This window comes from Odocoileus virginianus, chromosome 9 (assembly GCF_023699985.2).
Source record: "Odocoileus virginianus isolate 20LAN1187 ecotype Illinois chromosome 9, Ovbor_1.2, whole genome shotgun sequence".
Taxonomy (NCBI): Eukaryota; Metazoa; Chordata; class Mammalia; order Artiodactyla; family Cervidae; genus Odocoileus; species Odocoileus virginianus.
This window is the reverse complement of record NC_069682.1, coordinates 28693709-28708295: the sequence shown is the minus strand read 5'-3', so window position 1 is coordinate 28708295 and position 14587 is coordinate 28693709. Positions and strand designations below refer to the sequence as shown.

Below are 14587 nucleotides of genomic sequence, written 5' to 3'. Positions count from 1 at the left end.
TTATGGGAGTAAGAGGTTTGGAACCAGGCAGGCAATGTACTGGAAAGGCTGGAAGCTTGGCTTCAAGTATGACTGAGCTGTCCAGGGGTTCATGAAGGCAGGCATTGAGGCACCAGCCATCGTTCTTTATAGCTAGATGGACACTGGATGTGAAATGTCCCTAAAAGTCCAGTATCTTACATAATATCTCTGTAGTCTAAGTTCATACAAAGCTAGTCATTCATTGTGAATATGTCAAGTTAATTTCTTGGTTCTGCTACTTAGAGTCATTAGCAGAGAGAAAAATATTCAACTGCCAGTGATGTTGCCAGATAATGTTTGTGTTCATGGATTTTTAATAGAGCTCAAGTGTATTATTCAATACCAAAGTAAATTATGCTTGAATGGGGCCAGCCATCAGGGTTTTAAACCTCCTTTAACAATTTGGATTGTCAGAAGTAGAAATATCCTTTTTAACAGTCCTTGTGTTTATTAAATACATAGAATGTTAAGATTAAAAGAGGAGAGGTTAGAGATAATTTACTGTCATCTGCTTATTTGAAAAATAAGAAAATTTTGGTGCAAACAGGCCAGGATCAAGACCAGGTAGAAATTAATATCAGAACCAACACTGCAATGCAAGCAAGCCTAAGTAAGTGTAAGTATTTTGGTAAAATATAACAATTGCAGTCTATCTGCAGAAGACTGAGTCACACGATAAAGCACAACTGAAAAAACAGGAGGAGAAGATAAAACCAGGGTTACTTTGGAACCATTCAGAACTTTTTCAGATGAACCCATACTTCATTTACTAATTTTGGGAAAAATGTTAGGATCTCAAACATGAATTGCAAAGTGGGTTTCCTTTGAAGTCAGGTGGTCTGAGTTCCATCCATCTGTTTGGTCTTTGGTGTCCACTGAGTATGAGACACTACCAGGAAGTCATTTCCAGGCTCAGCACCACCTCTCCATGGCCTGGGGATGCTAGTTTGCTCATTTATAAAATCAAGTGCCTGGGGAACCAGCAGAAAGAGGAGACCCTGGGGAGAGGATCCAGTTCTGAGTTGTGTTTGAAGAGGGGAATATGGGAGGAGTTGGAGAAACAGACACGGAGGGGCTGGTGATGTCAGTAGTGGGTTCATCCCGGAGGTCACAGTCTGACTGCACAGCACTGGGCTTCTGTTCATCCTCTGGGGCACAAGTCCATCGGCAGTGGTGGAGGGGTCCTCTTCACACTTGTTGTTCAGGAGAGAGCCCTTCTTGAGGGAGGTCTCGTCTCCAGAGGTCCCCAGTGGACACAGTGTAAACCCAAGGGAGCCCCAAAACCCTCACTCTGGCTGCAGGGAGCTAGAGGCACAATTTTCAGCACACAGAAGAAACCGATGAAATGGAACAACAGAACAGTAACACACAGCCTCCATCCCATTTCACGGAACCCGCAGCGGCAGTCTTTGCTTGCCAGAGGATCAATCTGTGTGATGCATGAATGACTAATAGATGCATGGCTGAACACAGGAATACGGGAACTGTTGTCATCTCTGCTCTTACAATGATCAGCGCCTCAATGGAAAATTGAAGAAGGCACATTTGGGAGCGTGTTGAGTGAAATTCACCTCCTGGCACAATGATTGATATTCGATCTCAATCTTTTGAGCCACATGAGAACTTAGATAACATTGCAGAAGCATGTCTTCTAGAATTTCATGCTGCTCTAATGAAAACAAGAGAGAAACCGGGTTTTTTGACTGCTATTGAAATGGTGATGGCACCGTGGGGAAACTCATCAGAATTCAGGTTTCAACTAATCTGGTGATAGAGTGCACTTTCTGCTCAGTCCCTTTGAGTGGCTGGCGTCGTTAACCTCTGGCTTCCCTCGATGACACATGTGAATGTTTCTTGCTCAGGTGACAGCAGGACCCACCGGCTGAGCAGAACTCTGTACGGTCAGCATGAACACGGCCCCATTAGGTTTCCTTTCACGAAGGCCGAGGATTAAAGTGACCTCCGACCAACAGCTTAATTGCTTAATTAGAGGCTCTCTCCAGAGCCTTAAACTCACGTAGCTCCGAGAGCTCTTATTGATCTCAGAGAAATGCAGCTGTAGCCCGGCATGAGATGAGAGGGGAAAGAGCAGCCAGAGCAGGATGACTGGCCCCAGAGACTCCGGCCTCTGATTCCAGCATCCTCTTTGCTCAGCACAATGGAATGTCCGCCTTGTGAGAACCAGTGGGGAGCAGACGAAAGTGAGCAGCCCACAGTCCTGATCCAGCCTCTCATCTGGAGAAAATATCCGCTAGGGATACAGGACCAAGGACCAAAAAAACGCGGCACATGTTGAGTCACCCTTTGCTTTCTGAAGCTACTCTAGGAGAAAGAAAGCAAAATGTTGGATTTGAACTAGAGAATACCAGAGCGCCCCACCCCCAAACCCCACCCCAAAGCCACAGTGTTCTGTTTTTGTTCACAGTACTTAACATTGAGGCTCAGGGCAGGCGAATGTGAAACACAGTATCTTTGTTTTTATTTTTTAAGACCCTGCCTATGATGTGTTTCCTTTGAAAACATCCATCATTTCTGAAACTGAGCAAAAAGACACAGGGATAAGAGAAGTCAGTACTTCAAAGAAACAATTCTTAAACAGTCCTTCTGTAAACATTTATTTTAAAAGTAAATCCATGACAGAAATCAATCTCTTTCCCATCCTCTCCCTCTTGTATCTTCCCTTTCTCCTTCACTTCTCACCATTGAAAGCTGACTTTCCATTTGAGGATGGAATCTGATAATGATTAAGGATGATCTCTGATAATCTCTGTTAAACATTTTATTTTATGGTTTGCTTTTGGTAACCCATTTAGCCATCTTGCCTCCCGGTGCCAAATGAGTTACCAAAACTGTGCCGGCACTTTACATCCCCAAAGCGGGGGAAAAAAATTAATTGGAGCCAGTGTCTTCAGTCTGTGGACCCAAGCTTTGTTTTGTGCTTTGTTATATTTGCGTTTTATCTCAGAATCTCTTTAAAGGCTTGTTTATTCGTAAGAATAAAATTAGCTTCTTGGGTTTCTTTTCCTACCAACATTTCCAGTCATCTCTGAGTCCCTGCTTGCAACCACTGCAAATTAGCCGAGTGTATTGTCTCCTGTAAAGTGTGATGCTGGAGTGCCACCATGCAGAACAAAGACTCAGGAGTGAAAGAGACCTGACACCAGATGTGCGCTGTGAACTTGCGATTTCATTCAGAGGCGCATAGCTGGAAAATATCACTGACAGAGGAAACTGATGCTTCCTCCCCGTCCCCACCTGCAAGAAAAGCTGCTATAATGAGTAATATTTCCATTTCCTTCCTTACCTACATTTATGGCTTTAACAGCTTGGATAATTTCCTGGCAGATTCCCCTCCCCATCACTTAATATTTCCTCAGTCTTGGCACAGTTCCCATTCCCTAATGGGGATTCCATTTGCAGCCGTATTAGCTCCTTCTGTATGTACGCCACATGTGGATACATTTCACGGACTCTCATCCTCCACACTGACCTTGCGCCCTGAGGAGAATGATGTCTTCTGTACCCTTAGATCTTAGCCTCTGCCACACATTTTGACCCCGATAAGCTTCAAAGTAATCCAAGCAGTAGACAAGTGTTGTGAGAATGAATTAAAGTAAAGGGGAAAGACCAGGTTGAAAGCCTGGGCGAGTTGAGGAAAGAAGCCTTGCTGGTCCAGGGAGGCTGTGTTATACTAGAAAAAGGGCAGGAGTGGATGGATATCTCGATCCAAGACTGGAGCCAGGAGTTAGGAGTCAGGGATTTTGATGTTAGGTTTAGTGATGAAATAGCATCACCGACTCAATGGACATGAATTTGAGCAAACTCCAGGAGAGAGTGAAGGCCAGATAAACCTGGTGTGCCGCAGTCCTCGGGGTCACAAAGAGTCGGACACACAACTTAGCAACTGAACTGCAACAGCCTGGCCCCTGTGCCCTTTGTTCCAGCTTGCTCAGTTGGCCACTCGGGGAATCCCGCTCGTGTGCAGCGGGTGGAATGCATGCCAGCTGCCAACCACTCCACCCAGGCCTCGAATGAGACCTTCTGAAATGCCTTTAAGGATGCATGCTTGTAGTTCCAGAGAAAAGAGACTCAAGTTCAACTCTTTCCCAGGATTTTTTTTTTAAGGAGACTATGGACATATCACTTTAACTTCTTAGAATCATGTTCTCTCAGTATTCTGTTGTCAATGAGTAAAACTTGATTTTTATCTTTTTGGTTGGTTTAATGATAGTTGATCAAATGTCAGGCAGATGGGGTTTGTGTAGTGGCTCCACACTACCCAGCATGTGACTGTGAACAAGTTACTTATGTCTTCTGAGCCTCAGTTCTACCAACAGCAAAATGGAATTGTAAGAAAGAATTTTAAAAAAATATACCTAAAGCATTAATCACAGTGTCTGGTACAGATAAGTGTTAGCTATTACTTCTAATTTTTCTGTTACTACTATTTCTACATTTGTTACTACTCATGCTATGTTAAAGGTCTTAATTTATCTTTTTTTTTAACATAAAAACAGTAAAATGTTTATTTTCTTAGAAAAAAAGTGGGCAAGAGGGATTCAAAATGATTGTGATCACACTTCCGTCTGCATCTGAGCAAAACTGATGTTGCAAGCTTGATCTTTGATTAAGAGACCCAGGTAATGAAACCACCTGCTGCTCGCTCCTTTGTCACTTCCAGGAGTCATGTCACGACATGCTTTGAATTGATAAGCGTCTCTACTTCTTCTTAGCAGAGAAACTAGGCTTGCCATAGCAACCACCCCATCTCCAAAGCGCAACAATGCCAGTGAGAAGCAAGGCTCTGGACTGCTGAGGGAGGCAGGGAGGAGGGAGGGGGGAAGGAGGTGCTTGTCTTAGAAGCAGAACCAGTCTAGAACAGAAGTTGGATATCTGAGTTCACCACTACCTCATCTTTTAGATAATAGGTTGGAAAGCATCTGTAAAACCAACAGTATCTTTAAGGTGAAATTGCAGAATTTTGTTGCAGACCTGGACACTGAGAGAAGTGAAAAGTTGCAACAAGTTTTAACTAGCAGCAACAAAGAAAGTTTGATAACAGTTTTTGTTTGTTTTTAGCAATATTCCTTTGCAAGTTCATTAAGAAACACTGTAATTTAATGGGGCATACGATACAGAATGATCTTTTGCTATAGTGCTGTTTGCTGAAGAGAACCGACCTTTGCAAAGATTTCAACTGGGGTGTAACCTATTTACACAGTAGTAGCTCCCAGTTTGAGTGGTAGGATTGGTGCTATGTGATATCTTCTTCTTCCGAAACGTAATCTCGACCCTTTTCAATTTTTTCATCCAACATTCTGAAGAATTCTTGTTGGCTTTCAGAGATGTACAAGTTTGTTCTGGGTTGATGAACTAATCCTGGAATCTATTGGTTTTAAGTCTTACATTTGAACTGGCACCTTTTTCCAAGTTTTCTTGGTTCCTGGCTGCTATTTTCTGCTCCTCTTCTGCCCCATTTTTCATGTATTTGACCTCTTCCACTGGTTTGATCCTATACTCATCACCAAACACATCTCCGTTCTGGTAGTTCTTCCCTTTCTGGGCTTCCTCTTCATTTTGAACAGTGGCAACATGCTTGGCGGAGGCACAGCCCATAGTCTCATTCGGTCAGCTTCAGCTGGGCTGAACTGCAAATCATCTCTACAGACACGGGGACATTTTTTTTTTCTTTAGACACAGGGAAAATCCATCTTCTTGCTGAGTTGGTCAAGATGGGTGCACCTTGGGTGCTCGCGGTGGGGCTGAAGGTGGCAAGCCTCCCGCCCACCACCCTGGTCCTCCTCACGGATTTTCTTCCTCCCTCCTCTTAATTTATCTTTTTTTTAAAAAAAATTTATATATTTCCTGGCTGTGCTGGGTCTTCCTTGCTGCATGCCAGCTTTCTCTAGTTGCAGCATGCGGGGACTGCTCTTGACTGCTGTGTGTGGATTTCTCACTGTGGTGTCTTCTCTTGTTGTGGAGCACAAGCTCTAGGCACATGTGCTCAGCAATTGTATGCACAGGCTTAGTTGTTCCGCTGTATGTGGAATCCTCTGAACCATGGATTGAACCTGTCCCCTGCATTGGCATGTGGGTTCCCAACCACTGGACCATCAGGGAAGTCCCTTTAACTCACATTTTTGAAAATTATGAACCTTAGATACACAGACCTGGATCCACAATCCTCAGTTCATCGGTAACTATCTTGATTAGTTTATGAGCAGACTCATTTTACCTTAAAAGTATTTAAAAAAAAATCTTAAAATATATATTATAAAATTTTTGCACGCTCTTCAGTGTATCATCTCAGTGAATGTTTTCACTTCGTAAGTGGGTTATTCTCATACTGTCTAAAAGATTCACAAATGAGTTGAGAAGAAGAAAACGGTAGTGCAGTAAATGAAAATAAAAGCATATTCATATACATTCACAATTTGTTTGCATGGAAAGCTTAACTCTGAAGTTAAGATGGCATTGGCATACTTTGGGGAATGTAAAACATGCTGTGTGTTTTGCTTTTGAATTAAAATAGATTCCTCTTGCTCCAGTTTATGCTAATTTTAACCCACACATATAGTGGGTTTATTTTCTCCCTGAGGAAGATGAAACTTAATAAAAGAAGAAGATAGATGCAGTAGAAATACATTCCCATCTCCTACTCACAAACATTCTGAGAGTACTTTTCAAGTTTCTAGAAATGAAAATGCAAACATTTCTGAGGAAGCTAATGTTCATTTTCCCCTTCATCATGTGCGCGCCGTGATGCTGTGAGCACTGAGTGTTTCAGTAAAGGGACCACAACTCACTCCATTACCAGGGCTCTGATCCTGGAGGAGGGGGGCTGTGGGCTGTAGTTCTATGCATTGCATTTGGATCAGGCACTGTCCTTGGTTCTCAGTAAGGCAGCACCTGTGATGCTCGTCTTTATTCAGTCCACTTTATTTTTTTAAAAAAGATTTTTGATGTGGACTGCTTTTAAGGTCTTTTTTGAATTTGTTACAGTATTGCTTCTGTTTTATGTTTTTTGGCCACAAGGCATCCTGGATCTTAGCTCCCCGACCAGGGATCAAACCCACACCCTCTGCATTGGAAGGTGCATTCTTAACCCCAGGACCACCAGAGAAGTCCCTACTCAGTATGATCTTAAAATGGATGGGGATACTCTTCCTTCGTTTTGCATCGGGTTTTACATTTTAGAAAGCACATTGCACGGTGGGGGTTGTTTGGAGACCGAATTAAAGGGGGACACAAATTCAGGCAGGGGGAGTTTCAGGCTGCTGTAGTGACCCAGGCAAGAGGGGGTGAAGTCCCACAACAAGACACTTGGTGGGGGGTGGGAAGGGAAGGGGTCCAGGAGACACAGCAGAGGCAGAACTGACAGAATGTAAGGCTCATTCCATGGAGGGGCTAAGGCAAGAAGTGAAGGGGCAGGAGGAATTAGGGGGAGGGGCGAGGACTTCAGTTTGAGACAGTGATTTCCATGGTTGATGGGACATACCAGCCGTGTTGTCTGGAATGTAGTCGGATGTCTGAGCCTAGAGCTTGGATTGAGGTCTGGGCTACAGTTGTAGATACTGGCCAGCTAACAGATGTCTTGGAGATCTTAAAACAAAAACCATATCCTTGATAGAGTCCTGTCAGGCAGGAAAAGGCTGGATTAAATGGCATTAATGTCCATCTGGTTTTGATATTGCAGTTCAGTTAAATGAAGAGCATATTTTCATCTCTCTGTGTTGGGATCACTTAATATGTCTGCCTGACTAAACACATAAACATTTTAAATATATACATTATTTAAAATTTTACATGTTCCTCATACCAAATTTCTAAAATACAGAAAAGAAAAAATAAGAAATGGACACCATCTATAATACTGCAAAACAGAGACAATTAACATATTGGCTCATTTCCTACAGAAACACACACATGCAAACATGCGCACCCTTATGCCCACATACACAAGGGGAATTAAGAGAATACTGCACATTATTTTGTATCCTGTCTTTTTCACTTAGTTTATTTAATACATTTCTTCTTAAAAGCAGTTTCTTTGGCCCTTTAATCAGTTACATGGACACCCTAGAATTGAGTTAACCACTAGCTTATTACTAACCACTTAGATAACTTCTATTTTTTGCTTATTATAATAATACTTGGAAGAGCATCTTTGTATGTATATCTTAGTCTACATTTCCTGCAATTTCCTTTATATAGATTCTCTCTTCCTTCCTGAAAACACTATTACAAAATATTTTAAGTATACAGAAAAGACTGCACAATGCATGTAAAGTATAGCATGAAGAAAAACATCCTACTTGCTAAATCTCAATATTTCACCATGTTTGCTTCAAGTTCTTTCTTTTTTTCCCCCCAAAGAAATGAATTGCTGAAGACATAGTGAGGCCCCATGGGTAAACCACACTCATTCCAGTCCCTGCCCCTGGCCCAGAGGAAACCATTTATGAGAAATTGGTGTATGATTCCCATGGCTATTTTGGTACTTTTTCATGGTATGTGGTTTCCACATACAGTATGTAGTATTGATCTGCATATTTTAAAACTTGATGTAAATAATACAACATGACACCTATTCTTCCATTCACTCCTTTCATTTAACAACCTGTTTTGAACTTTTTTCTATACTGTGGTGTATTCAGATCTAGTTCATTGTGTTTGCCACTATACAAGATTCTCCTCTATACCATGAGTCATGGACCCATTCTGCTCTTAATGCACTTCCAAGTCTTCTAATATTGTGCTGGGGCAACCCTTATAGCAAGGAACATTATTGTCCATATTTCTGAAGGCAGTCATGCAAGAGTTTACCTCAGGTAGCTCTCTGGAAGTGAAAGAGTTGGCTTTTACTTTTCCTCTGTTGCCAACTTCCACTAAAAAATGTATACATGAGAATATATGTCTTTTAAGTCATTTAATTCTAGTGAACAATATGTACTACAATTTCATCTCAGTCCCATTGTACAGATTCGGTGCCTGAAGGACAGAGAAAGATTTGTCAACAGTAACATCACGTGGCATCTCTCCCACAGCAGTCATCCTCTGAGCACGTGCCAGGGTGTTTTGCTAAATAAACTTACCTTCTGTTTTTCTTCTCTTTAAAAGGGATTCTGCCACCTGCTTTTAAATAATGCATGCTTTTAAATAATACATATTTCCATCATGAGTAAGTAGGTGGAAAGGTGAAAGTTTCCCTTTGCTTGGCTCCTTTATTTTCTCAAATTGTCTCTGGACTCTGACCTTTGGCCTCCGTACATATCGTCAGAAAGGAGTGCTAATCTCTCAGCGGAAAGGTTTTCCTTCCCATCACTTTGAGCTGGAGTTGACACTTGGAACTTTGAACGGGGGCTGATATTTATTCAAATCTCCTTAACATTTCAAACATCAAGTATTAACGTCCGTAGAAGTTTGGCTCAGTTCTGACCTTGGGCCGCAGCTCAGGGTACAGAGGGTCTCCCCGCACTGTAATGTCACGTGTTCTGGGAGCTCTGGGACCTGGGGGTGGGTCCAGTGTCCTCTGCCCACCTTCTGCCTTCCTGGTTCCCTCGCGGTGCTGCTGAAGGGCTGGCACAGCTGGAGGGAGGCCACCTGGGCAGCTGTGAGTGGCTTGGTCCCTGCCCTTGGTGGAGCCTCCTCCACGGCCCACAGGGCCCAGAGAGCAGTTCCTCTTGTCGTCTTTCCCGCTGTGAATGGCCTCTTCCTTGCCGTCATGTCTGCTGTGCATTTATACAGCCCAGTCCACGAGAGTGGAGCAACTGTTTTTCTTAATTCTGGGTTTTCCTCAACCTCAGTCCTTTATTCTCAGAGGCCATATACTCTTACATATATTCACTTATTTGTTTGTTCAGCAGACGTCTGCTGTTTGTTATGTGCCTGGTTCCATTCTTTTTTTAAAAAAATCTCTTATTTTTGTATGGTAATGGAGAGCTCAGGTATTTTGAATGTGTTTGCTGGTATCTGGAAATGTGACAAACTCTGGATACTTTGTCAAGACACTGATTAACTTCCAGAAGAACTTAGCTTACTGCTTAACCAGGTCTGCCTCTGTTTTTAGAGCTCCTGTAGTTGGAACTCTGGGGATGGTGGCTACTTTTCCTTTTGTGGATTCATAATTTTATTCAAAATTTTATTTTACTAGAGTTACCTAGAAATGAGTTAGTTTTACTCATTTCTAGGTTTTTTGTTTGTTTTGTTTTGTGTATTTCTCTGACTTTTTCCACCTAAGCGACAGATCAGAAAATTAATTCCCAGGCCTAGGAAACCCTTGGCAGTAGACTTAAAGAAGACTATAATAAGACTTAAATAAGTTATGCTGCTGCTGCATCGCTTCTGTCGTGTCTGACTCTGTGCGACCCCACAGACGGCAGCCCACCAGGCTCCCCCGTCCCTGGGATTCTCCAGGCAAGAACACTGTAGTGGGTTGCCATTTCCTCCTCCAGTGCATGAAAGTGAAAAGTGAAAGGGAAGTCGTTCAGTCATGTCCGACTCTTTGCGACCCCATGAACTGCAGCCTGCCAGGCTCCTCCACCCATGGGATTTTCCAGGCAAGAGTACTGGAGTGGGTTGCCATTGCCTATATGAATATATCATACATGTAGCCAATAATATAATTTGCTAACTTTGTTTTGGAAACTAAATGGAAGTAAAGGAAATGTTTATTGATAATTTTTATGACTTCAGACTTTTTAAAAATAGCAATAAGTTTTCTCATATTTTCTTCCCTCCAGTTTCTTTCTTATAATTTTATAAATTAAAACTCGATTTGACATTATGAGTGTTAAGAATTACTCTTAAATAAAAGAATTGCTGTTCCAAACTTAAAGAAAAAGACTCAGCTCTCTCCTTAATAACCTGAAGTTATATACTCTCATAAAATGGTAATTAGGAACTTACAACTTAATAACTATTACACACCATTTAAAGAGAAGTAACATGAAATGATACAGAATTTGGAGAGAGAAGAATTAAGTTTTGGGCTCTGCTACTCACTAGCTCTTTGATCTTGGGTCACTAGCTTCCATTGTCACTATCACCCATTGGATGAGACAGTATCCACACTAGCACACTTTGAAGTCTCACTTTCATCACTAAAAAAAAAAAAATCACACAGTGTTGAAGACTAGTTTAGAGGTATTGCAATGATGCTTGTAAAATTACGGCATGCTAATCAAATGTAGGGTGTCACTAGTATATAATTTTGATGTAGGGACATTTGGAAACACTCTGTTTTGGATCCATTCCTTGTGAAGCTATGCCCCAGCCATGTGGATTTCAGCCAAAATCCTGTGATTCATGAATCTCTGGGTAGGAAGGTTGGAAACATGGAGACCTCCTAGAAAATGTACTTTTTCAAAGAATCCCCAGGGAAATGACTCATTCATGTGATTTTCTGAATTTTCTAATTCTAATCTTCATTTTCTACTGTCCTTATTTTGTCTAAAGAGGATCGCAATAAAAAAGACAGCTTAGAAAGGGGTGGACCAATATCTGCTACTCTCCAGACCTCTGAATTTGGAGAGAAATAAAGGAAACTAGAAGAGTCTTGCCTTTGTGAGTACATGGACTTGTAAAAATCCTCTAAAAGTGTGTGTACTGTTGATGATGGTATTTGTTCTTCTAGGAACCGTGTGATTTGTGACATTAGTGAGGTCTCTGTGCATCTGTGATCTTCTTGAAAATGGAGAGTCTTGGGAGGAGAAATGGGATAGTATATGTGAAAGGCTGTATCCAGTTTCTGGCACATAGTAAACATTTAATGAATGGTTGCTGTTATTAATATTATTGTCCCCACCCCCAAATGAGCTTATTTCCCCCGGCTTAAAGATTCATGGGCTTCTCTGGTGGCTCAGCTGGTAAAGAATCCACCTGCAGTGCAGGAGACCTGGGTCTGATTCCTGGGTTGGAAAGATCCCCTGGAGAAGGGAACAGCTACCCACTTCAGTATTCTGACCCAGAGAATTCCATGGACAGAGGAGCCTGGTGAACTATAGTCCATGACAATAGACAATGGAGTTCCAAGGCAATGAGAAAATTCAATTTCACACACCGATTCAGCAGTCTGGAGCAGGGGTAAGGGGGTGGGGTGGGGAGTCTGTAATTTAAACTCCATTCCACTGGCTCATATGGAAGGTCAGCCAAGTCCCAGCACAGAACTGAATAGACACAGAACCCTATATATTTTAAAATAATGGGGTAATTTTCTATTAATAAATCAGGCTCATATCACTATATCATTTGAAAGAATTCTGCCATTTCTCTTTCTTGACCATCACCCTATGAAGAGCAAAAAGTTCCAGCAAATGCTGAGTTTCTGAAAATGAGTGATTCCTCATCATTTCTCATGTGTTTGCTCCAATATTCATTCCTGCATCAGCATGTTTTGTGAGACTGCTACGTGATGTAACTGTCCTGGAGTCACAAGAGGATGAGAGTGGGGAAAGGCATGGCATTTATAGACATCCAGGGACCTCATGGTGAGTTTCTTTGACATGGAAACTCCCACTGAAATGTCTGAAGAGTTCCTAGAAATGACCAAAGACTCAGACATTCCGATGGATCCAAGTGACCAGACAATAGAATAAAGCACTGGGTTTCAGCAAATGTGTTTTCTTTCTTTTTAAGAAAAAACTATTATTATTATTTGGCTGTGCTGGATCTTTATTGTTGCGTACGGGCTTTCTCTAGTTGCTGCGAACAGGGGCTCTTCTTCCTTGCAGTGCACTGGCTTCTCTTGTTGCGGAGCACTGGCTCTAGGGCAAACGGGCTCGGGAATTGTAGCACTTGGGCTTAGTTGCTCTGTGGTGTATGGAATCTTCCTGAACAGGAATCGAACCCGAGTTACCTGCATTGGCATTGGCAGGCAGATTCTTAACCGCTGGACCACCAGGGAAGTCCAGATGTGTTTTCCAGGTTGCCAGTGTGCAGACAGATACTCCACAGAACAGGGCCTTGTAGATGCTGATTTGAAGTCCTGAACCACCATGCACCCAGTTGCCTTTCTTTGTAGGCATTTGATGGTGTGAGCTCTGCAACTGCCCGCCTTGGCGGTGTGTGTGGAAGACAGCAACTGAGCAACCCCATCATATCTTCCGGAAACAGCCTCTTCTTGCGATTTCAGTCTGGCCCTTCCAGACAGAGCCGGGGGTTTCGTGCTCACTTCAGACAAGGCAAGTTCCGTGTGGTCTCCCAAGGCACAGACCGTCTGTCCTTACCTCTCCCTCTTGGTGCTGCAATAAAATGAGACTAGTCCTTGGAAATTGTTCCCAGCTTTCCACTTAATGTGTGACACTTTAAGAAGAACAAAGGAGTCATGGTTTGCAATGATTCTAACTGTTGGGACTTTTAACTCTGTCTTTGTCCTCTGGATCTCTGTATTCCTCAAACAGGATGTCAGAATCATACTGAAAAGTGTCTTTAATATTAGAAACACTTGTAAAGAAGTATTTATCCAAATTCATTCATTCATAGATAAATGACCTAGCATTTATCTAAGATTTTATCCTAAGAGATACACTGCTATAAATTGCAAGACTTGTAACATAGAGTCAGATTCTAAGCCTTGAGGTAGTGGTTGCCCTTCACCCGAAGAATCAATGTTGTTTTCTGTTGTCTTTTTCTTTTCTTTCTTTTTAGATTTTATGTGGACCTTTAAAAAAATCTTTTGAATTTGTTATACTATTGTTTCTGTTTTTATTTATTTATAATTTATTTTTGGCTAAGAGGCATGTGGGATCTTAGCTCCCCCACCAGGGGTCAAACCCACACCCACTGCCTTGGAAGGCAAAGTCTTTGCTGTCTCGGGAAGTGTGTCCACCCCCCCATACCCCACTCCATTGTCTTTTTCTTAAATCACCACTTTCTGCTAGAGACCTTTCCATCCGTTGCCTTTTGTCTGTTATTCTTAGAGGTTAACCCTTTACCCACCATCAGAGAAGGAACCTAGAGTTCCTGTCTGCTGAATATGCCTGTGATTTTATTTTTAGAGGATTCCTGTCCTTTCAAATAAGTGTGGTCTCTTTAGTCATTTCATCTGTTTCAGTGGACTCGCTTGCTCGTTTTCTGTAGTAGAGAGCCCTGGCCAGGAAGAGTTTTTAGATGGAGGTCCCCTGAGGTTGCAATGTAGACTGTAGAGCAAGACTGATCGCAGAGTTCTTTCAAAGAACGGTTTCTTAACACTTTTTCTCCTAACTAATCACTTACATTTCACTTCAGAGCTAAAAAAAAAGCCCCCAACAGGTCTTCTCTGGGCTACTACAGCAGCGTCCTTGGGCTCACGTATTCCTCCAAAGTCAGTGTGCAGTCGTGAGTTCTGACCCTGACTTTCAGTGTGCCATCGTCTGTCCTGACTCCGCACTAGGCAGGGAGTGGAGCCCCAGCGTCTCTGGATGTTCCCCATGGGGTGGAACCTGCCTGTCTTTTCTCAGCATTGCCCTGACTCTCCTCACGGGCCCCACACATCACCCCATACCCTCCTCTCTATCTTGTTCAGACGGCCCTCTCCCCAGACCGCTCTTCCTCACCTGACTCCTCCTTCCGCACCATCCCCCTTGTG

The 14587-nt window shown here is 42.5% G+C and overlaps 1 protein-coding gene and 1 pseudogene across 1 annotated transcript in view; one reads left to right on the top strand and one right to left on the bottom strand.

Annotated features, from left to right (window-relative positions):
• The window catches only part of CUBN (cubilin), a 255728-nt gene that overhangs the window by 126057 nt on the left and 115084 nt on the right, over nt 1-14587 (top strand). The window contains exon 32 of the mRNA XM_020881287.2: nt 13043-13202. Within this exon, the coding sequence (XP_020736946.2) occupies nt 13043-13202 (160 nt within the window). The remainder of the gene's footprint in view (nt 1-13042; nt 13203-14587) is intronic.
• Nucleotides 4530-5798, bottom strand: LOC110129753 (uncharacterized protein C1orf21 pseudogene; annotated as a pseudogene).